At 37.1% G+C, this 25,282-nt stretch overlaps 1 protein-coding gene across 2 annotated transcripts in view; it reads right to left on the reverse strand.

Annotated features, from left to right (window-relative positions):
• Nucleotides 1-6,801: 6,801 nt before the first annotated feature.
• The window catches only part of LOC135198126 (ceramide kinase-like), a 91,903-nt gene continuing 73,422 nt past the window's right edge, over nucleotides 6,802-25,282 (reverse strand). For both annotated transcript variants that reach the window (XM_064225598.1, XM_064225599.1), the window contains exons 3-9: nucleotides 18,201-18,334; nucleotides 16,501-16,708; nucleotides 16,116-16,193; nucleotides 15,222-15,538; nucleotides 13,513-13,695; nucleotides 11,369-11,493; nucleotides 6,802-10,171 (exon numbers count right to left, since the gene is read on the reverse strand). In XM_064225598.1, the coding sequence (XP_064081668.1) occupies nucleotides 10,084-10,171; nucleotides 11,369-11,493; nucleotides 13,513-13,695; nucleotides 15,222-15,538; nucleotides 16,116-16,193; nucleotides 16,501-16,708; nucleotides 18,201-18,334 (1,133 nt within the window). In that variant the 3' untranslated portion in view covers nucleotides 6,802-10,083. The remainder of the gene's footprint in view (nucleotides 10,172-11,368; nucleotides 11,494-13,512; nucleotides 13,696-15,221; nucleotides 15,539-16,115; nucleotides 16,194-16,500; nucleotides 16,709-18,200; nucleotides 18,335-25,282) is intronic.

The raw sequence follows: 25,282 nt of genomic DNA on the forward strand, positions 1-25,282 counted from the left end.
ATATTGAAGTAGGAGTTATTCCGGGAATGTAAAGTCATGATGATTCAAGATAGGAAGATTTGGTAAGAGACATTTAAGCTTGATTGAACATTTTACATCATCTGTCATAATGAACATGAGATCTAATCTGTATCCCATTTTTAAATCCATTTCAAAAGCTGTTTTGTAGGTAACCTAATATAATTTTTATGGCCATAAATTTTTAGATATTTGCTAAAATTCCAATCCGCTAAATAATCATTATTGTTTTAGAGACATTCCCATTTTTCTAACGGCCTGAAAGGAAAATATATATTTTATATATATATATATTATATATATCTATATATATATATATATATATATATTATATATATATATATATATATATACACAATTTTTATGGCCATAAATTTTTAGATATCTGCTAAAAATTCCAATCTGCTAAATAATCTTTATTGTTTTAGAGACATTCCTATTTTTCTAATGCCCTGAAAGGAAATATTTTATATATTATATATATATATATATATATATATGTATGTATATACATATACATAAACACACTGGACCCGCCTATTAGCAGTTCTGGATTTGCGGCCCCACTTATTTGTGGATTTTTCTATTTACTAATTAGGATATTTTCATGTACACATCCCCCATGAATGATGGTCGACTATATTTTTTATATGAACGTACAGTATATGTATATTAACACATTTTGTTAAATATGAATAGAATGAAATCACATCACTGAACTCGGGTGGCCAGTGTTGTATGAATGCTACAGAAAAATTAAAAACTTATTCACAGAATTTGAATTGCTGAAAACTGACCATTTATATGTTTTAGTCACTGATGTGACTCGGTTAACCAGAACAATATATATTTTTTTTTTCAGTCATGACATGTATATGCAGTCTTCTATCTGAATCTGAAGAATGAAAAGCCTCAAATTCTTATTTTTGTTCTTTTAGCTTTTACTCTCTATTTGTATCTTAAAGAAATTACTATTTATCCTCTGATACCAGTGGAAAGTCAAATACCAAAAGGTATGTAGGCTGCAAGTCAAAACAACCCGAGACGTAAGTTGTGTTGCGCCAACGCATCACTAAGCATAAGTGGGTTCAATTACATTGAATTTGTGGTGTCAGTAACAACATATTGTACTACTAGGTTACTTAAAATCATTTGTTCATTCTTTATGCAATGTGACTTAGAAAGCGAATGCTTTAAATCTAATTATGACTGCAATGGTACCATTAATCTTGATGCTTAAAGACTGCCAAAAGAAAGCACCTCGTAGGGCCCTGTGCATCTTTTAACTTTACCTTCATTCCAGGTTCCTTCCCTCAGTCTTACTGTCCAACCAATCTTCTTATTTCTTGTGTAACTGGGTGGTTTTCTCCCAGTAACACCTTGGATTCTTGTATTTCATCTTCTTTATTTTCTGGATACCTTTTTTCTTTCTGTCCGTCCTTCCCAATTTGATTCGGTATCTTAAGCACTGAATGGCCAAAAATTACCCAAATGCCTGCTGACAGCTTAAATTTCATAAATGTTGAAAGGCACCAGTCAGATAAGATGTAATTTGTCAGATGGCTTGAGCAGAGATCTGCAGATTGCTCTAAATTAAGTGGTGTAGGCTGTCGTAATGTAGATAAAGACTGAGAGGTATAACTACCAGATGATTTTCTAAAGTATACAAGATAGCTATAATCCAAGCTTTGGATTTAACATGCTTCAGACTAGGAATGCTATGTAATCTGTAAGTAATTGTAATAGCACACTTGCTTGATTTGCAAGGCTCTAGGTGGCTTTTTCACAAGCATTATTGAGTAAAATTCATGTGTGCTGGGTCCAAGTATGCAAGACGTCGTGCAGTTGTAGTAAATATTAATTGAACTTGGTTCCCCCTTTGATGTGAAAATACCCGTAAGGTTATAATTTCTAAGGCGTCAGGAAGAGAGAACTACTGTGTAAACAAGTATAAAAGCATTAGATTGGTCATTATCTTTCCAATTAGGAGTAAGATTGTTGAAAACCAGTTGACAATTTGTGTAACCTGCATGGACTTGCCAATTCACAATTTTTTTTTTTTTTTTTAATTTTGTTTTTTTTTTTTTTGTTCATGCGTAAAATATGCCTATGCCCCGGTATTTTTCACAGAAATATTCACACTGCTGTATTTTAATTTTTTGGCTAAATGCACTTTGTGATGAACTTCAAATACTCTGGTGTACATTTTTTTTTTTTCTACTAGCTAAGTAGGCAGTTCTAAGCATTATTAGTTGGATTTTAAGTATTTGTTAGAAGGGGGTCCAGTTTCAGTTGAGCATACTTTGATCATGTTCTCTCTACCATCTTTCTGTCAACCTTCTAACAATTGTTTCATAGTGCAACTGCGAGATTTTCCTCCTGTTACACCTTTCAAACCTTTTCACCGTCAATTTCCGTTTCAGCGCTGAATGGTCTTAGTTTCCCCGTGTTTGGCGTAATGCCAAAAATCTATATAAATCAAAGTCAAATCCTACTTTGATGAACAGTGATGGAGATTCCATCTAGGTTGAAAATCCTTGCCTGAAATTCTGTCTGGCAGACAATCCTGCACTCACCAGTTTTCCAAGAGATAAAAGTTTAAATTTGTCATCTTTTTTTTTAGTTTAGCATAACCATAAAACAGAATTTGACAGGAAAACCTATTTTTGGTAGCTGCTGTTAGTCCTGGAAGGGAGTTACTCATGATTCCCCCACGGCTCCATATAGGTTCCTTTACATAAGGTGCGTGTCTGATAGGTTTGCCTGTATGCCATTCAAAACGACCAATTTCCAAGTGCATAAGATGTTAACAACACCTTTTACACTTGGATGTTAGTCATTTTGACATCCCTTCCAGGCAAAAGCGCCTCAGCGGCGTGGTTAGTATGGTATTAGTGTCCCACCTCGGTGGTCGCGGGTTCGGTTCTCAGCCATTCCGTTGAGGAGTGAGAGATGTATATTTCTGGTGATAGAAGTTCACTCTCGACGTGGTTCGGAAGTCGTGTAAAGCCGTTGGTCCCGTTGCTGAATAACCACTGGTTCCATGCAATATAAAAGCACCATACGAACCTTCCAGCCAAATCCCTTAGACAGGTATGTTGTAAACGACCCTTTAGACCAAAGAATTCATGGCCAAGAGTAGTGCATGTCGGCACAGAGAAAGAATATGAAGGACTCAGGACAGGAGGGCTCAAACTCCTCTCCTACAACAGTTACCAAGCCTCTATATCATACTTGCACTGAAGCGCCTCAGTGGCGTGGTTGGTATGGTGTTTCCTTCCCACCTCGGTGGTCGCGGGTTCGATTCTTAGCCATTCCATTGAGGAGTGAGGGATGTGTATTTCTGGTGATAGAAGTTCACTCTCGACGTGGTTCGGAAGTCACGTAAAGCTGTTGGTCCCTTTGCTGAATAACCACTGGTTCCATGCAACGTAAAAACACCATACAGACAGACATACTTGCACTGAAGTTTCAATAAGTCTACACCATCTCTATTACACTGCTCTGTCCAAGAATTCACAAGAATTCACTTGTCCCCATAATGTGCTTCGGGATTGCATTCAACTGACTATTCTCCAACTCTACTAGAGTTGGGCTAAGGGTGGCTGGGAACTTAGTTTAAAGACCCGGTTAAAAGTAGTTTCTAAAACTTATCGGGCAGGCTTATTTTTGTTTAAATTGGGAGCGAGTTAACCTCTCGGAAGTTCATAAATTAATAATGGAATGCTAGGCTGCACTTTTAATTGCTGTGTGTTTTTTTCTTGTTTAACTCACATTTGGCATTAAGGTAATAATGGACATTTATGTTAGTGAAACTTTTACAGTGCCTTTTTAACATTGATAGAAAATTATAAAAGTTTTTATTTTCCTGAATAACCTTAGGGTTCCAGTACTTTTGTTAGTTGGAACAAAATTTTTTTTAAGTAATTTGTATTAATCATTGGTATACAAACTAGAGCCTTGTATATTTTCAGTATTGGTCAGTGCAAGTTGGAGTAATTGAAAACTTGTTTACAAGATGATAACTTGGTGAGGGGTTGTGGACTGACTTGCCATCATCAAGCACTTCCCTTGGCATCAGGGATTTTGCACAGTTGTTTTAGGTGGAATTATGATAAAAGGCTCTTGTTTGTGTATGTACATGAAAAATACAAATTACTGTAGTACTTTTAAAAATGACAAAATTAGTATGTATTTGTTCATACAGGAATACATACCTTGCTATTTATGTAGGAGATGCCCTCATTGGGTGGAAAAATTATCTAGTGTGTTAGGCAAGTTGAAGCTCTTTGTCACAGTTGAGTAGAAGAGCAATGACTGACCTCCCTAACAATCTAGCCTAGAGAGTTTCTGCCCAATTCAGCCTCCAGGTTTATGCTTCGTAAGTGCCTTAGGCATGGGGTGTGTGTGTGTGTGTGGTTGTTTTTTTTCTCCATCTAAGAGGGCCTAGGAGATAACAGACTTGAGCAGCCACCACAGGCCATTGGGAAATGAGTTTAAGAATGTGGGTGACATCCATAAGAAAAAAATTAAGTAAAGTGGGATGCTACGGGAGCACCAGCCCTCATTACCTGTGAACTGAACATTCATTAACCCAGAGAAAGAGCATTCTCTAGACACCACCTTGTGCCTGCTGGTACCTAGGCCCCAATAGATATTAGAGGTCTGGTTCTCATAGATTCTGCTGTGGGGCTCACAGTGGACACCAAAGTATCTCATCCTGCTTCCTGACAACATTCTTTCAGGACAAAAACTGATTGTCTTGAGTTTGCCACAAGCTCGAGAACAAGACCCAGATTGGAGACAAAACTTATGTAATGCTACAATGAGGCTAAGGCCAGTAGAAGTATAATCTTGAGGCAACATCTCTATCTGAGGCCTCTACCAAATGCTTTTCAGTGACAGGTGTGCACCCCACACCTCTTTTCAATGTGTGTGAGAACAGATACATCTCTGAACTGGGGTATTTCGGGTAACTCCTGCTCAAAAGTTACTTGAGGCTGAACAATGCCACGTCAGGGTGTAGGCAGAGGTACCTTTGCACAACAAGATTTAAAAGCCTAACTATTTGTTCCTCATGACAGAAAAAGATAAACCACTCGGAGTCAGTTGATGCAAGAGTTTGAAGTCTTGAAATATCACTGTTGCCATCTATCAGCATGCCTAGGTACTTAAGCAGTTAGCCTGCTGCTTGAGCACGATCTCCAACATCTTGTTTGTCACAAGCCTCAAGAAGTCATGACAAATTGTGAGGAGGGCCCTTTTTTGGAGAAGCTGTGCTTCTAAGGACTCCAGAACGAGCCAATTGTCCATAACAGCAAGTGTGTGATTATCTTGCTATTGGGCCCAAGCCAACACCTGGGATGGCTTTTGCCAACCTGAGGTATTCTGTTCACAATGTTCTCCATTCCCATCACACAGTCGATAGGGCTTTGGAGATCCTAGGGCTTATTGACATAGTGGCTTGGAGGCTTCACATTGGATTAAAATGTCTTGGCTTTAAAACCACATACACTACTGCCTCTTCATTTTGCTCTTCAGAAAGCATAAAGAGGAACCTGAGACTTGCCCAGTCTGTTGAGCAAGATTACTTTCAGCTGTTAAGTTTTGTGAGAATTGTAGAAATAGTTACAAAGGTTGGAACTGTTTGTCCCATCAGATTGTTTGTTTATAGAGTAGTGAAACAACTTGAAGGAAAGTAGTTAATGCATCTTCAAGCATGTAGAACTTTCTATGGCATGTGAAAGGCAGAAAAGTACCTTACTTAGTTTGCTGGGGAGCAGGGAACCTGGTCCAAGGTAGCAACCACGGCAGACGGAATGAATGCTTCACCCGTGCGGAAGGTTGCCACAATACAATAATACCATCTACTACCATGACAAGCAACTTGCCCACGTTCATTCAAACATTTCATTTTGGTGCTACCATGGCCTTTTTGACTGGTTATATGTTACTCTACAGGCCTGTGCATCATGAATTCAAGGAACTAAACTCTGCCTTGGCTCATCACCTGAGTGTCTACAGTAATGTGGACTATAGTTTTACCATAAGTAATTAGGAGTTTAATATTCAATTGTCATTCAGCAGTCAACACTACTGTGTTTAATTCTTCATGTCCAGTCCAGGAGTGGTCACCAGGTTCTTCAAAACCCATTTAGGAGAGAGTTGGAGCAGCTGTTTTTCCCAGGGGTTGTTCCACTCATTGTGTTGTGCGCTTGATGATCTTGAGGAAACTACCACTGCCTCTTGTCAGCCTTTCTTGTTTAATTTTTTTTGCACATTGTTTCTTTAAAGATGATAAATTGGAAATTTTGTTTGATCAACTGTTTGAGAGATACATCCCATTTACCTTGGTTCATTTTATGATAAAACTAATTTTTGATGGGATTGGTGGTTCCTATGGTATTGAAATCATGATGTGATGACAATACATTTTAAAGAGCCAGGGCAAAATTTTACAAGACAATGACAGAGGCATTTGCTTTAATTGATAGTGCAATGAATCTTTTTATTCCAATGGATGTGAGCGCTCATAGAACGATTTGCTAGTTGTGAGAGGATTTCAAGACATTCTTGCATGTTGTAGTGTTATTTATGGTTATTTTGTAACCTAACTACATTAAGTACTACATCATTCTTAATTTTTATATTTTTTTAATATTCCACATTTTTAACTTGTTTTAACATTGCACAAAGAGAAGTTTTTGAATCAAAGTATCAGTTACGTAAAGTAATGAGAAGTAATGATGTTCAAGTTCAGGCATAGTGTTTGGAAACTCAGTCTGTTTACTGACAAGTTTTATTGTATGCAAATATACATATATAGCACTGTACTTACATATACATAACTATTGGAATGTGCAAATATATATTGTATCTACAAATACACACAAAATATTCATATTAACAGATCATTGATGCATAGTATTTAATGAATTGCCTAAGATCAATTGCAATTTCCTTTCAAAGAATACATAATTTAGAAAGACTGTAATATATCAAATTTATATAGCTACAGTATTTTATTGTTGCCCTTAGTTCACAAGAAGGGAATTTAAATGAATAGCAGCAAGTTATGTAATGTCAAGAACGTCTACTACCAGTTTCCATCGTGTAATAACTACACTTATTAATAATAGTATCATATCACAGTCAATAGTTTGCTGCTTGGCTCTGAACTTCTCCACACTAGCAGGCACTGCCCGATGGGCAAACACACTTCCCAAAACCCATTCCCCTATACTGACTGACTGATTATTTAGCCAGAATGATGCAATTATCTGGTAGCACTGCTTCAGAAGCGAGAAAATATAAACAGCTGGAAGTGGGCCAACGGGCATGCCTGCTAGTGTGGACAGGCCATGAGCAAATCCTAAACTGGATTAGAAAATTAAGAATGCCTTCTTATCTGGGATATCAGAACTCTCAACATTAAGAATGCCTTCTTATATGGGATATTAAAAAAATCATCTAAAATATTGAGGTTTTGTAGAGTTCCATGATAAAATGTGTTGAGACTCCTTATTCGTTGTAGAGAAATAAGGCTGTATGTATAGATCCCTCTCTTTATCTAGGTTTAAGTATTTAGCCAGACCAAAGAAAAAAAACTAGACTTAAAATATTTTTAGAAACCCTTTAAAAACTTAATATACAATGGGAATTGTTTTTCTATTGACAAAAATCAGTACTGTAATTAATGTCGGAAGTTTTATCACTTCGTAAAACACTTACTATATTACTATATGGATTTAGCACTCGTATTTTCAAGAAGTCCGACTGTGTACCACCATACAACATTGAAACATTGGCACTACATATAGATTACACATTATTCTACTAACAGCACTTTCAGTGCATTACAGTAAAATGCTTGTACATTTAGTTTCTGTCAGGTATTGCACTTCTGAGATTGATACTTGCATGAGCTCAAATACAAATAAAGTGCTACTTCACTTCATCAGCACAAATCTCCTCCAAGTTATACTGTCAGTGAAGCTCAAAAAATAATTCTAGAATCACATTTAACAGGAAGACCATTTTATAAATATAAAATTTCTCTATTTTATAATCAGTCACAGCCCACTATTAAAAAATGGTCACCAAGTATGACATGAAGTTTAAGATATCATACCCAATTATCATTTGACCCTGCAAGTTAATCAGGTTGTGTTCTACTAGCTTGTATTGAATTTTGTCAATTTTAATAATGTATTCCCATACATATACTGTACTGCAATGTTTAAATTTAGAATATGAAAAATATAAAATGGGACAGAATTGTCAAACACCGACGTATTGTGATGCCATATACACTAAGTTATGGCTATGTGCATTTCAAAAGTTATGAGATGATTTTCTACAGTCTTGCAAGTTAGATTATTTGGTTCTGAAAGTTTTGTCTAGACTGCTTCATATACTCAATTGCAACCTCAGCTACCATGCTGTTATACATAGTTTTACCGATGTCAAGTTATGCTAAGTATTAGGGGTGTGGTGTTATTAACATCCAGTTAAATACTATGAATAGGTGACTATTACAAAGATATTGGGAGAGCTACTGGTGATATTACCACTAATTTTCAAGTGATTTATTCTGTGACACAATATTTCAAATACCCAAGCTTGTAATCCTCAAAAGCTTGTTTGCTATTTGTATTTTTCCTCGTAATTAACTCTCACTTCAGTTATCACACAAATTCACAGATTATGGGCATCTGCTTTAAAAAAAAAATCAGATATGTCAAATACCATAATATGGACTAAATAAAAAATGTATCATAGTAGTCCTGTCATCAGAATAACATACTAATGGCAATAATTTCAAAATCTTTTTAAGAGCATGACCAGTTTTAAAACATACAATGTAATTACAATGATGATAATTGCACCTGTTTCTGATTTCCTTGGTGTTCAACTAAATTTAACAATTGATTTTCAAACTTTTTTCCCAGCACCTTTATCAAATACTAATCACACCAGCCCAAAATTCCATGCATGCAACCTCCATTACTATCATATCCTACATGCCAGTTCATCATATCAAACTCGAGCAGTCTTTGCACATTGGAGTGCACAGTTTGTTTGTTGGGAGGATCTTTTTATTTACCCAACTCTACTGGTCTTATTTTTTTCTTTATCAAACTTTTATGACTTGGTAAGCTCATCAGTAACTTGTTGCAAAGCTGCTTCTATTAAATTCCTGCCATTCCTGAAATTTCTGAAGCTCCTCTATTTTTCATGAATTCTCCAGGTGTCACATTCTATATTGGTCCCTCTCTCATGTCACATCTTTCTGTTCATAGACTATTCAGTAGATAGTCTTGCTAGTATATACAATTTTGAATAGATAAAAATGTATTCAGTAAAGCTTTTTTAAGTCTTATAACAAAGGATACAGTCAACAATAAATTCAAATTCATAATTACTGGTATGTTATCTGGTACTCTTTCCACACACAACAATGATTATAACAGAAAAATTATAAATACTAGACTGAATGACTTCATTATGTTTCATAACTATTACAAAAATTCATTAATAAAAAACTTTTTCAACTTTAAAGATATATATACTTCTGACTTAATAGAATACACAGCCATAAAAACTCATTAAAAGTCATTTTTGTAGTTCAACTTCCTCTCCCATTGCCTGCACTCCAATTGTAAAATGACTTGACAACCCCATCTTTAATTGTATCATGTTGTGCTACATTAACATTTCTTGAGTAGTAAGACTTGCTGAACCCCTGTGATGCTTACATTTACATTTGTTGATCTTTACTGGACTTGGGTAGAGAGAAGAGTACATGTGTATAAAAACCTCAAACGAAGGTAACTAGATTACATTTAAAAAAACAGTTAATTACACGTAAAATCATAGCACTTTTAGCGTAGTCAAGAAAATGGCAATAAAAAATAAAATCTCTCTCTCTCTCTCTCTCTCTCTCTCTCTCTCTCTCTCTCTCTCTCTCTCTCTCTCTCTCTCTCTCTCTCTCTCTCTCAAAAACAATTCGTTGCAATTTAGACTAAAGAGAATGTATGTACTTGGAGGTTCGGCATGTGTTGATCATGGGGACTTCTTGGGTACTGGCTTTTGCAAATCATTCCAAGTTTCAATACCTCTGCAAAACATCTGTACACGCTGGCAATGAATCCTGAAAAAAATATATATATCAAGTCTAGATCAACAGAATTGACATCTATCAGTACTTGATCAGTATATGTGTGCACATATCATTTTTAATGTTAGTGTAGGTTTAGACAAGGAATAGTTTGTGTAAAATCAAAAAGCTGTCGTATTTGGCTTACAGAACATGGAACTACATAATACAACTGACATGTCATGTTCAGGGCAGCGAGGATGTATGGTTAAATTGTTCATTTGAAGAGCAAGTAGTTTTTTAATAAAAGCAAAGCCTGTATTAAATATGTGGATCAGGTTGACTAGTACTCTGATTTTTCCATCTGTCCATCTGCCTGTGGTGGTCGCGCATGGTAACACTGCATCCCGGGCTTTAAATATTTACGTTATGTGTAAGTTTTAGGTAAATAAAAGGATATCTGGGTATACATTTGCAATTGAAAAGTGTTTTAATAATTTACTGTATGCCAATTACATCATGACTATTCGAAATAGGATATTATTTAAAGCCCGGGACGCAGTGTTACCATGCACAAACACCATAGGAGGATGGACAGATGAAAAAAAAACAGAGTATACTAGTTAGGTTTAATACAGAAGTTGGTCTCAAAAACAGATATGGCTGTTAAATATTCCAATAGGATAAGAAAAGATGTTAATGAAGAATAGAATATAATTGACTTGTATTTATTGTATTGAAGTTTTAATTGGCCAGAGTGAAGATTAGCTAGTCTACTGGAAGAATTTAGTGAAGTTTGTAGGAGCAGAAAGTTTAATTTTGGTGAGAGTCAAGTTACAAGGGTCAGTTTACATAAGAAAGATGAATGGATGCTTGAAAAATGTTGGTAGACACTCGGAAGTATGTATTCCTAATGAAAATAATAACTGTTGAGCTAATTATCCCACTATGGAAGTGACTGTTGAAATGCACACATATGTGGCAACATGGTTAGCTATGTAAGATAAGGTTTTGTTAAATGGAGGATACATGATGAAAACGGCATTTGATTAGGAAGTCTTGAAAGAGTTTGATGCAGAGACATTCCATATTGGTGCTAATAATATCATTATTTCACGCATGTTAATTAGAAACACCAACAGAAAAGAAAAGGAATGCTATACGTATCAAGACAAGACATGTCTGAAGGTTATCTTATTCAAAGTCCTAAAATAAACTTCACTTAATATCAATTACTGCAGTACTACTTACTTAATTCTAAGAGCTGGCTCATCAAGTTGCTCTCCATCACAGTTCCAAGTTGACTTTGGTCCAGGCGTTTTTGGTGTGAAATGAACTTCTTTTACGCGATGAACTTTGACGTGGTTCAAACTAAGCTGTAGAAAAAATTACAATTATTGTAAAGTGTTACTTCCTGACTTAAAATTAAAGCATTCACTTAAACAAGGTTTGTCTTATGAGTTTCTTCTCACCCCTGAATGGGTTATTTTTGTCTATACAGATAATACTCTAAAACATTACTGTTATTTGGATTAATACATATTTTGAGATAATTTCTTCTGATAGTTAAGACTATACATCATCAAACAAAGTGAAGTTATAAGTAATAATATTGCAATCAAGTTCTATTCTGGCAATATTCACCATATTCACCACTTCATTGTTTTATCATTTTTATGTTGAGAATATTGCAAGTACCCTCGATCACTCCCACACCTTTCCATATGGTACTGTACATACATTAGTCCCCCTCTGTGAAGCACTGGTTCCAAGCAATTCATGTAAGTGTAAATTCACTAACATACCAAACTCCATATAATTCAAGCAAATAAATATTTTTTTACAGTAGATGCTGTCTATATGCAAGATGTCATTTCCTTTTTAAATTCTGAACATGAAGACATCATAAAAATTAAGTAAGGCATCTACACATGACTCCTGTTCTTTTCTAGTCCTCCCACCTTTAATTCCTGCACTACCCTTCTTGAAAAACTATAAACATATTAAGGTTTTCACAAGGCAAGATCCACTGGAGATCAAGGCCAGGATTCTCATGTAGATGTCAGGATGACAAAGAGCAATAGCAAGGTAAGGGCAGTCTTATATAGACCGTTATCTACTTTCATATTTCCAAAGTCTTTGGGGCTTAACCTACTTTCATAAGCCCCTACTTTCATATTTCCAAATCATTGGGGTGTAACCACACCACCTTGCCATTACAGTTCCAGTGGTGCTAACAGCAGGACCGGGTGTGATAATTTCCTCATGCAAGGTATTTAATGTGTGTATGTTATCTCACCATAGTAGGCTGCTAACTATTTACTCATGGAATCCCTAGCTTCTTATGAGTATGTTACTGACCTGTTAGCTAAGCAAAAGTCACACCTGAAAAGCATATAATTATGAATATCTGCTTTGTACTAAATAGCAGAACTATGGGCCAATGCTACTGCTCATCACGAATTCATGTCAAAATTAACCATCGTGCAAATGTAAGACTACATCATAGCCAATCATATATAAAAACATGCACAGTTAACCTGACCTGCCGGTTATTTTATATTTTACTGATGTCGACCATTCCTCTCTTAAGGCTTTAATTAACATCATTTCCTAATATCACACACGTTCCTAAAATGCATTCCGTCTCTTGTATGCCAAAATACAGTTATCACAATGAAGGAGGTTTGCCTGCTTACAGTCATCCCCTCTTCAACAATTCAACTTTCTCCTCACAATTTTATCCTAAGATTCAGAAGATGGATGGAATATTATTAACCTATTCAATATATCGGACGACCAATGGCTTTTGAATTAAATTATATTAGTATACCACCAGCATTACTGTACTTTGCAAGTTTACCACACCTGTCAAGAATACATTCCAAATAGAGAAAATGTCAGAAAGATGGTCACACAGCAAGAAAACAATAAACATTACAGTACACCTAAACCAAAGTTAACAACAATAATACCAGACAACATAATTTCTTTCACAATTTCTAGTTTCTACTAAATTTCATTCCTAAAAGGTCTCTGTCCTAATACTTCAGGCACATTGACAAAGCTGTTATTGCAAGCAATATAAAAATGCAAGCGAAAATATTATGAACAATGTTTACCCAGATAAAAAGAAAAAAAAATAGCTTATTAAAAATAATGTAATCTTTAAAGTACCCTTATTTTCTACATAAACCAGTGACCAGATAAGTAAAAGATTATTATTATTTTTTTGGCCAATAAAAATGTTTAAAAAACTGAAATATGCTCCACTACATAAAAAAAAAAAAGTTGCATTTGAAAGTTTTACCTTTGGATATACTGTACATACTTATTAACCCCTCCCAAGTAGTATAAAACACCAACATTGGAAATGAAATGAAAATATTACTTACAGCATTTCCAGTGCAACTGGTCCTATATAAATAACTAAGTATACGCAATCTTGACCCGCCAGACACCAAAATAAGATCAGTACATCCATCCCCCAAATGGGCAGAAGGTGAGATGCCATGAGGGGTGAGGCGACATGCACAAGATACCACAGCTGAAGTTACAACACTCCATCTACCAGTAAACTGAAAGAGATTGTTTGTTAGTGTCCAGTGCTTTCCTTTATCCAGTATAAAAAAAACTACATTTTCCAATACCATGCCCACTTTCAAAAGTCTTGAAATCTTATTTGTAAAGAATATGTGGTTCCAACATATGTCCAACAGTTCAAGCCTAAATTTTGGGCAAACTTCACTTTTTGAGGATACCACAAAAATTTATTAAATGTAGCTTAAGTCACACCCTTTCAATAAAGGATGTATCAATTAAAATTGCAATAGCACAGAATTAAAGGACAACTAAAGGCCTGAATCTGACAACCAATTATTCCATGATAATGTCATACATCTTGATTGTAACCTTGATTACCTGAAACTAAAATCTTCTAATAAACAATTCTCTACAAATATATTGTATAGTATACACAAAATTATTACAAATAATTGGCATGTCGGTTTATAATCAATTGTCACTGTGGGTGTAAAAACTACTTCATGTACTAAAAAAAAAAAATACGAAAAAAACAATACGTACTTTGCATATAATGTGAAATGTGCTTTTCATAGCCAAACTGTACCATTTCTGAGTAAGTTTTGTAAGCCCCAGAAAGTCCAGACCTCTTTGATTGCTGCTAACCCATATTTTTTTGGAGGTGGATTTCTGGTCTTACAAAGGGTGCTTAACCCATGAAGCCAGTCTGGTAGGGTGGTGACCCAATGTGCCATTTCAGTGCACCTGAATAGGGAAATTTTTGCCCTTTACAGAAAGGTTTTCTATAGCTCTATTCACTGCCCTTGTTCTTGAATGTGAAAAGAATGAAAATGAATATATATATCTTTGATGTTGGCCTGTATGTAATAAGATGTAATAAGAAAGTTATCCAAACAAATGTAACAATCAGGTGAATATCCCATAGGCCTCACTTTAATTTTTTTCCTCCTGTTCCTGGTTTTTTTTTTTCTGTTCCTGCAAAAACTAATCTATCACACAGTAACAGAGTCAAAATAAACAGACTGGAACTTACAGAGTTGTGCAAGGATGCAGCAATAATATTCTCCTGCAACAACTACTCATTTCTATACACTTCCTTTACCTAAATAAACAAATGTCCTGGATATTACCGAAATTCCCAATTTTTATCACCGTGTAAATATTTATCGGACTTTGTACCCATCAACATTATAAACATGTTTATGCAAAGTAAACTTTTCATGAGGCCACTCCATTAAAACTTAAATTATTCTGTCTGAAGGTGTTATAAAAATGCGAACAACTAAAAATCACAACATGTAATGGATTCTAAGTTAAAACAAAAAAATCAAAACTGACAGGTTGTGATACATTATAAACCTCTAAGAATGAGCACTTACTTTGTCTTCCAATAAACATAATCTCTCTCTCTCTTACTGATATAGGTTAATTTCAACAAGAAAATCAACATTTCAGTTACTTCTAAACTTTTCTTATAATAAAAGACAATCATGAATATCCGGTTAACCCGCCGCAATTAAAGATGAAGGCTTTCCCAGCTAAAATGAAACCAGCAACTAACCTGTTTCCACTCTCCAGAAGAAGGGGAATTTTTGGAAGCTTTCGTGCAGATGCTGCACTGGTGGCAGCACGACTTCGAGTCACCAGGTTGGGCAAGGGGCGTTTCTGGAGCCAACACGCTGAGCTGACCTTCGTAGGAACGGTTCCTTAGGAACTGCAATACGCCAGACACCAAGTACCGAGAAGGGCCCAGTTTTCGCCAACGTTCAGAGGTTTCCAGCAAATCTCCAAAGTAACCGTAGGATACCATTGTAGTTGCTACACTCTGCAGTCTTCCTCTGGCATGGACTGCAGCCACATCAACATTTCGACAGTCACCTGTTTGATTAAGTTCATCGTCATATACATCATCACAAATTCTGTAGATTACCTACTAAATCTTTATAAAAAAAAATCATTATGCCATAAATAAGGATGAAAGCTGCATTTAAATTCCATCCTAGCATAATTTTCCAATGGCATACTTGCAGGTAATATGGGAGTATGAAATAAAAGTACCAATAAAATCAACTATGGATTTTTACGTATCCCAAAATTATAATTAATACTAATAACCATCTATTTACACAAACTTTTCTCTATACACATCCATGAAGCAGACATTTTATGCCACCCAAGTTTGACTACCGATTGTCATCTTTCGATATCGTAGTACTTTTTCTTAAGGAAGTATTTTCGAGCCAATGGCACAAGAAAAGTAATGCTCTTGTTTAGCCTGAGCGCAAAGAAATGAAAAATAAAAATGTAATTGGGTATTACAGAATTAAGTTGCCAGCCAGGGTGCAACGACATATCTAGATGGGAGAAATCTCCCAAAGGATTGGGGGAGATGAATAATTCTTCCTTGTACAAAGGGACAAGTTACTGTAAGAACTACAGAACAACATTTTATTACCCATGATGATGTGAAGGACAGCAGTTACAACATCGCTGGTGCCATGCGTCCCGTGGCAAGTTGCATCGGTGCTGCCACCTGTTGGTAGAATCAACAATTACTACAAATACATGACACTGAAAATACGTGCAAGAAATGCTGGAAACAAAAGACACCATCAGCTCATTATTACTGAGCTTGGAGATTCTGATTTTGATATCTAATCTCAACTTATAAATCTTCCGGGAGACTTACATGTTTTAGAAATATCGATGAATAGATTTTTATGGGCAAAAAATTACTTCCCGCTAAGTGTTCTGGTTTCTGGATAATTTATCCTTAACCTGTAGCATAGACATTTAAGAGAAGATTCACCGAAGACAAAAGGAGAGTAACAATACATTACCTGGAATGATTCCGATTCTAACTTGCGTCTGAGGTAAGGATACATCTGGCTGGTGGGGATCAATTTCGGAATCGTAGGCTGCTCTCAGCAGCAGTCCCGTGACCACCTCGTTGACCAAACCGTCGCCGCCCACCACGACCACCCCATCCATTCCAGCTAGATTGTTGCCGTTTTCCACGATATCCCGCCCATGGCCCCGATACTCGGTCTGCAAGACCCCATTTAAACGTTTTATCACATACTATTGATGAACACTTATGAATGTAAATGTAGAACTTACTTCTCTGATACCCACTGTCATAATTATTTGATATTCTGTTTATGAAAGTAAGCGGTCTTTCTAAGAAGAAAAATTATCATTGTAAATTAATGTCAATACTGTGAAATAACTGTAACACTGCATTAGTGTAATCCTCTTATAAAAAATAAAAAAAATATAAATGTTATAATGAAATATGACTACATGTTTCCAAGGCATAGTATGCAATGCCATTAAGTTTACCTTGGACATATGTACAAAAAAAATTGACTGTAACAGACAGCGTTGAGCTAATTCTGTTTTTTCCTGACATTTCATTAGTACGGGAAAGTCCATTTGACAGCGAATATTCTTTTCCTTTCTTGACGATGTTTTTGTTCTGGAGTTACCTTTATGGTCGATACCTACTGGGAAAGAAAACATGGCTCACAACAACAGTCCTAACAGTAACGGCCTAAATTCTACTTTCAATTCAATTCAACCTACAGTAATGATTTCGCAACTTACCCTCTCGCCTTTAGATATGTCAGACTTCTATCCAACCTATATTATTTTGGAATATGCTTAATCTTCTACCAGCAGTTCCAAAGTTTCGATCAGTCAGACTTTAACGTTGTGCCAAAGAGATGCAGTCATTGAAAATTAAGAAATGCCTGTTTCAAGTGTCCAATTATATTACTCCTACAGTTATTAATTAACTTTTCCCTCAACGCCTTATCCTATTTTGAGGTCCTACGCCTGTCCTATAGGAATTTATTTGGATATTAGTAGGTTGGGCTTCAAGCACTTGATTTGGTTCTCCACACAATACAATACTTGCACCCTAGAAAACGAATTCAACTATTTCAACATCCTTTCACCTCAAAAATCTGTAACTGCTTGCTGCGACGAATCCAAAGCTCCACACCAGGCCTCTGGATTGGCTTTCCTATCATTACGTAATATTAAAACTATTGCAACTGTCACCTTGAATCTCGTTCTCTCTTCATATTCTGGAGGCGAAAATGTGTCACTTCCATCTCAGTCCAACTGATAGAGAACAATTGACCTGCTACCGACAAGGTCCATCACAAGAGACCTTGAGACCCTTTGACAGATGTTCATCCAGGGACAAATAACAAATTCTTTACATCTGTGTCATTGGGTTCCGGGTCTCCTAACCTACCTACCCCTACCTGCCTCCTTAAATTTCGCATCTGGCAAGTCATTGCCAAACACACAGTACTTCCTGTGGTGGAATCGCAGTTGTCAATCACCTCAAGTCTCTGCGGCACAAAACGAGAAAAAAGAATGACTCTGAAAATGGAAAGCGTCAGTAAGGCTGTCTTGGAGAGAGGTCACCATACAGTACTGACCATGTAAAAGAGTAAATAGGTCACCGTACACTACTGTCCATGTAAATGAGTAAACAGGATGATGAACGAATGAAAAAAAGACTTACCGAGATCACCCTTGTCTGAATGGCAGCATGGCGGAAGAGCGGAGCCACCTTCTGATTGTAGATCTGATAGGCCTTCCGTCTCCCTCCCACAGGGTTCACTATCACCAGCAGCCTCTTCGGCCGGTTGGGGATCCCTGGAAAGCGGAACGGAGGAAATGCTTCAAGTTTTAGGAGAGAATTTTTGACAAACATCGCACCATTATGTGCGTAAGACTGGAACCCGTACGTAAAAACCACCTGGCGTTAATACTCGTTTAGTTTGTGCTCAACAGACGGTCATAAATAATCAAAGATATTCATCATTAATCAAATCAAAACCCTCGATTTAGTATAAGTGGTTTTTACCCTCTTGAAAATAAAAAAAAAAAAAAAAAAAAAAATAATAATAATAATAATAATACGTTCCCAACAGTGTTTACGTGTTTCCAATTTTGTCGTAATATGAAGTGAATATGATCAAAAAATCTAATCAAAACAAGAGCAACACTATATTTCAACATTGAGTGTGTCGAAATCAACGAGAGCAAAGTGAGTCACTTTTAAATGAAAATATACGTTTACGAAAACATTGTACGCGATTCATGTATTCATAATGCTTGTCTCCGAAAACTAGAATGGGCCAGCTTTCATCTCCTATATCTTCCTATGTAATAAGTGTCATTTTTTTTATCTTTTATTAGAAAAATATCAGTCATTACATAGTACGTAGGATATTACAAAATTAAATATACATACAATATTTACAATTACTATTGGTTAGAAAGAATTAGAAATCAAAATCAATGTATTTTTTGCTGAATAGATTTAAATTATTTTCTTTGAATAAATTTCTTACTAACCACCTGTCATAAGTCAGTTTACTTTTAAAAAAGGCACACGTTTCTTCTTTTGTATATTTGTTTTTATTACTAATCCAGACTGCATATATAGTATATATCCAACGATCATTATTATAACACTATTCCGGTCTTCCTTAGAATTATATTCAAAATTGAACATGATGGCAAAAAAAATAAATCTTAAAACGAACAGAGGTTGTTGATGTTACACAATGATAATATCTGCCAAGAAGGGTATATGCCATCTCCCATTGGAAATCCTTGAAGACACTGTCAACACTACACTAATGCCAACTGGTCCACTGACAGCACAGATTATGGCCCTTGTTATGGCATCCAAAACCGTCAAACAACCGCCGAAGAACCAGGCAATGCCATTCATCGCGTAATTTTGACAAACAACCAGCTGAATGAATAGCCAAGATCATGGGCGTCAGGCGCCATTGCTGGTTCTGTGCAAACCTCTCGACTGACGTTTTGGGGATGAACATCCCCGTCTGCAAGACAGGCACCCTGAATGATGACTCCAGAAAAGAATCTGACAAGAAGAGAAACTTTTCGTGATCATTTTGACTTTGATCTTTTACCTGGCTGTATCAGACCAATGACGCAAGAGGTTAGTAACCCAGGATGAAAAGGACCTCACCAGTTTGAACCTAAATTTGATTCAAAAGCGGCAATAGAAGCAAAAGGCACTGTACTCTGCCACCGTCTTGCTTCTGCCTGCCCTCTAACCTCCAATTCCACATGCGTGTCCAGCATGATGGGGAACATAAAAAAGGTCTTTGGGGTCCACCATGCAATCTTCTTCTAGGAAAGGATTGAGGTGCTTGAACACCGCTGGATTAAGAGCAATGAAGTCAAATGAAAACCACTGAAAAAAATGATATACGAACCAAAGCTGTCAGAAACATCGACCCCACACAGCAATGGGAGAAGATGGAGTGAGAAGATGAATACGAACCATCTTTGTTTATGCATCTGAAAATTTATCAGTGCGACCGAGGTTGATTTTTAAGGGCAAATTGCGACTGGATTCCTGAACCGCTCCTGAGATTTTCTCAAGCCAAAAGGCCAACCGGTATATCATCATTTGATACACGTAAGAGGTTGCATAAGGATTCGTAATAAGAATTCTAAGAGTAGTGAGGGTCCCTTAACAAACACATACACACACATACGCAGAAAGTCTCTTATCTTTCTCTCAGTTATCATTTTAGTATCCTAACTTGCCAGGCAGCAAAATACACGAATCTGCTTAAACAGTATCTGTAGTAGGGCGCGTAATTATTTCGCAGTAATTATATCTTGAGTTCACCAAATACTACGTAACTCATTTCAAATACTTTATAACCTCGAATGAAAAAAAGGGTATATCCTTTAGATTTCTGTAGAACACAGACAGGTTGTCAGTTATACGGAACGTTCCTCTCCTTCCGCTGTGAGAGTACATACTTCAGATGAGCTCAAATATTTGTTAGTAAAAAATTCGAGGATTTCTTTCAGGCTTCCCTAAATATATTTCTGGCGACTATCAAGACGACGAAAACCTACTAAATCAGCTGGTTAATCTGCTGATAAACATTTGGCCTCTCCTAAACAATGCCCTACTGCAAGACAAACGCTCCTAAACCCACAGAAAATAGTAGGTAAACAAAACAGATGAACGCAGCATCGAACGGATCCAGGCTGAATGAACCTGCCGGGTCTGAGAGAGCCCGAGCTTGCGCATGCGCAAAAGACTACGTGAATAAGAGAGAAGCCTCAATCGATTTTCAACACTTCGGAGTTCGTGCTCTGCCAAATCAGTGCCACAATGAGAGAGAGAGAGAGAGAGAGAGAGAGAGAGAGAGAGAGAGAGTCTTTCACAGGAAGGATGCTGACGGTCAAGGACATAGTATAGGAGACGAAAGGGTAGAGTTGGGGGGGTAGGGGGAGGGGGAGGAGATTAGACGGAAAGTGACGTAATGTGGCTAGGTAACGCTGTTTACCGGAAATATTAACGTCGGAGAAAGGATATAATTAACAATTAGAAAAGCACTGATGCGCTTGATAGAACACAACTTGGCGGCGGACATGGCTGCCGTTTTCGAAACATGCAACAGTAAACAAGAGCAAATTTCTCAGCAATCACAGGCCTGGCAAACACCTGTCAACAGGTGTTTGTTCCTAGGACATATGTGTCCCGGTTTAGAGACACCTGCGATGAGCTGTACTGAGGCGCACAGGTGTTACACCAAGGCAACTTATACTGAACAGGTCTCCAGTTCTACACAAAGCATACTCATTTTTATATCATAGTTTTTAAAGTTGTTTACGAATTCTTAAAACGGCGATATAGGAATGTCGATATGCTTCTTAGGGAGAGGTTAGCCAGAGATAAAATTGGTTCCGGGAATCTGAACCACAGATTGGATAACAGGGTCCTTTTGTGGGGTTGGAAAATCATTTGGAGGTTAAAGGTCAACAGAAATGCAACCATCACACCATCGAAATACGACCGATGAAACTTGTGAATTAAAAATATCTTGCGAGACGCTTAAACAAGCAAGCCCGTGACGTTCCAAGGAATGACCCACCTCCACAATACGAATGAACGCCAGTTTACAGAAAAGTACAGCCTCAATAACACCAAGAAATCGCTTTTCCTAGGAAAACAAATACTAGACCTATGAGTAAAGAACTGATCTTTTCGACATAAGGAAACCGTGTCTCATATACACCCAAAACAACGCTCAAAATGAACAGAATGGAGTCTTCTGAAGAAAGCGAAAATCTGCTTGAGAAGTAAATGGGTTCGTCAGAGAATGATAGTCGACCCTTACAATGTAAATGCAGTCTTTCCAACGGCACATACTAGATAGCACAAGAGGGAATTCTGGATGGTGAGCTGGAGTCAGGGGTTTCTCCCCTGACGACGGAGGTAAGGAGGATGATCGATTTCCTTTCTCTCTCTCTCTCTCTCTCTCTCTCTCTCTCTCTCTCTCTCTCTCTCTCTCTCTCTATCATTTCTGAATAGATAACCACCAACACAAACATATATAAAGGCAAATGAGCTCACATGTATTGATGAATCGTGCAATGCAATGAAAATAAATAAATAAATATACATATGTATACATATACGTATACATATATACACACACACACACACACACAAAAGCATACTAATTACATGAAGGTACAGAAGGCAACTTAATTAAATGAAAGAGAAAAGGAACCATGAATTCGGCTTCCTCCTAAATACTCACCTACGCCATGATGGCATTCTAGACACACACACATACACACAGAGTAGCAGGTTGCTTCATGGATAATCAATTCTGAGGCATGCAAAAAGAACTTCAGCCAATAACGTTTCTATTATGAAAAGGTTCTGGATGAAGTAAGACAAAATAAAAGGGTGTCCAGTAAACTATACACAATTGGACCTACGGCTCGTCATGATGACGAGGCTAATCATTACAATCGCAATCCGTTTATTTGTTCAACAGGACTCACAACCATGTATACGTGATTTTCGTGTGCGTTAGACTGACCCCTTATTATGCTTGTGCAAGCATTTGTCACGATGTCTGTGCTGTGTCCTGATGAAGGCTGTCGCTTCCTTGCGCTTGCTCGAGATCTTTTTCTTTGGATTACTTTTGTAATTTAACTTTAACTTTGTATTTTGGTACTTGGGTTTCATCTCGCATACAAGGCGAAACTTAGTCTTGCTGTCTCTTCAGAGAGAGAGAGAGAGAGAGAGAGAGAGAGAGAGAGAGAGAGAGAGAGAGAGAGAGACCGTCGTAATCAATAAGCACACATCCTGTTTCCTTTAATATCGCCCATTGTATTCAAGAAATAGACTACATATTCGTAAGTGTTTCTGCTGCTAAACTGGGAAGATGTTTCCTGGACGAACCTTGAGCATTTGAAGAAGGGCGTGCGTCAACCTATGAAGGCAATGACTATATGCAACCGCTTCAGAAAGGGTCTGAATCGGTAAAAGCGTTATGCGGCTGCAAATCTATGCGATTAGATGTCGGTGGATCTATCATTTTTCTTTTGGAGATGACATCAAGACCACATATGAACGAACAGTTGAACCTATTTCTTGTTTATGAGCTTTGTAAAAAAGAGAATCTCTGCATTCATATGATATTTCCAAAACAATTTGTTATTCTGCTTACATTGGATTCAATTTATTTTCCCGAAAGCATTTCTGAAAGTTTCTGTCGTTGAAAATTAAGTATATGTGATATGATTTATTTACATATTAATAAATGAATCAAAGATGGTTCAGAATGATATCTAACGAGAGATATTGTTTTACGAAATAACTCAGTTTGCGAAGGATCCTTTTTTTTTTAATCTTTACCCAATACAATAAAACAAATAAACCTGACCACCAATTTTAACATGAACAGAGAAACCTGGTCGAGAGAGAGAGAGAGAGAGAGAGAGAGAGAGAGAGAGAGAGAGAGAGAGAGAGAGAGAGAGAGAGAGAGAGCAGAGCAGAGCACACTGCATTGCCAAATTACATCTGGATGCCGGATGCTATTCAAATGAGGCAAAAGCAAGACCTTCTGGAGGAGTACAGTAACGACTTTCTCTTGGCACTACGGCTCTGTAATTGCCCGTTACATTATGCCATAAATAATTACGAGAAAGAGAAGCTGAATCTAGAAGTAGTATTTTGCGTAATCAATAATCCCCAAAGACTTCATGAATAAAAACCGTACGATAAAAGATAACTCTCCCACTCCCAATTCCCTGTAACAATCTTAGAAATAATATATCAGAGAAAGAGGACGTTACATTCAATACTTCAACAAATAATAATGATAGTTGAGAATATATTTTTAAGATATCAATTGCAGAGGACAAGTTCTCTCCACATATTCTTCCTATAGAAGGTAAAGAAGCCACGAAGGTAAATGTCCTCTCTCTCTCTCTCTCTCTCTCTCTCTCTCTCTCTCTCTCTCTCTCTCTCTCTCTCTCTCTCTCTCTCCCCGACATTTTGAGAGAGGCCCGCGGTGCATGGAAAGTAGGTCACAGCCAGTCTTGCATCTCCCTTCTCCAGATAATATTATCTAGGCACCGAGATCATTAATCTGTTACTATGAGAGGTCAGTTGAAGGGTAAGCTAACATCTATAGTACGATGATACAAGTATGTACCCTCTCCGGCCAAGTGGCCCCTACCCACCTCGCCCCACTCCCAATCATCAACGCCGACACCCCCACAAAAGGATTTTCCATGTTTCCCGACGGGATCATATGACCTCATTCCGCAGACCTACTTTCGTTGCTCGATTAAAGCTTTTCATATCCTGTCCAATTACGTCCACCAGCCGCCATTCTCGCCACACACCCCCTACCCTCCTCCAACATGGTTCCCACTTCCCCAGATTTCATCCTCACGAAATGGGTCAGCCTCTCTCTCTCTCTCTCTCTCTCTCTCTCTCTCTTCTCTCTCTCCTCTCTCTCTCTCTCTACACATTTTCAGAGAAATAGGTCACCCCTTCTTTATATTTTCATACAAACATATATGCACACACACACGTTCACAAATCTGTAACCAGAATTTGAAACTATATTCTTGCTTCTTTGAAGATGGTCTCTGGCCCCTCTGTGCAATACAAGGCTGTATCACCTTTATGAGAGAGAGAGAGAGAGAGAGAGAGAGAGAGAGAGGAGAGAGAGAGAGAGAGAGAGAGATAGAATACTGGAACGTGATTTGGAAGTTGAAGATAGCGATGGCTGCGTGGGAGATTAAAATCCCGAGGTGTACTGAATGATTGTAGGTATAGGCAAGATCTACCTTTAGATTTTGGGTATAAGAGCGCATCAATTCATTTAGTTCATGTGTGCTCGAGCATGTGCGACGCTGATTTGAAGATCTGCTTATATATCAAATAAACTTTCAGCTTCTCTCATGTCAGGTTTTGATATAGAAAAAATTCTAGTCTCGATAATGTAATGTCACTGACTGGCTGCTTGATCGACTGATAGATGGAAGCTAAGGTCAAAATTATGCTGGATGTATGGATGTAAGTAATCTTCTTCACTGGAAGTATTAATACCAAAGTAAGAGCTTTTGTTAAAAAAAAAATAAAAAATAAAAAGAAAGAGAACGTTAAAAGTGAAAGTGAATAATAGTAAAGTAAATTGAAACCAAAACATGGTAAGGATGACGAAGGGACTGTTGAGCCAACTCTCTTTTATGGAAGTGAAGAGTGGATGCAAAATGCAAATCAAA

The sequence above is a fragment of the Macrobrachium nipponense genome, chromosome 21 (assembly GCF_015104395.2).
Source record: "Macrobrachium nipponense isolate FS-2020 chromosome 21, ASM1510439v2, whole genome shotgun sequence".
NCBI classification, from domain to species: Eukaryota; Metazoa; Arthropoda; class Malacostraca; order Decapoda; family Palaemonidae; genus Macrobrachium; species Macrobrachium nipponense.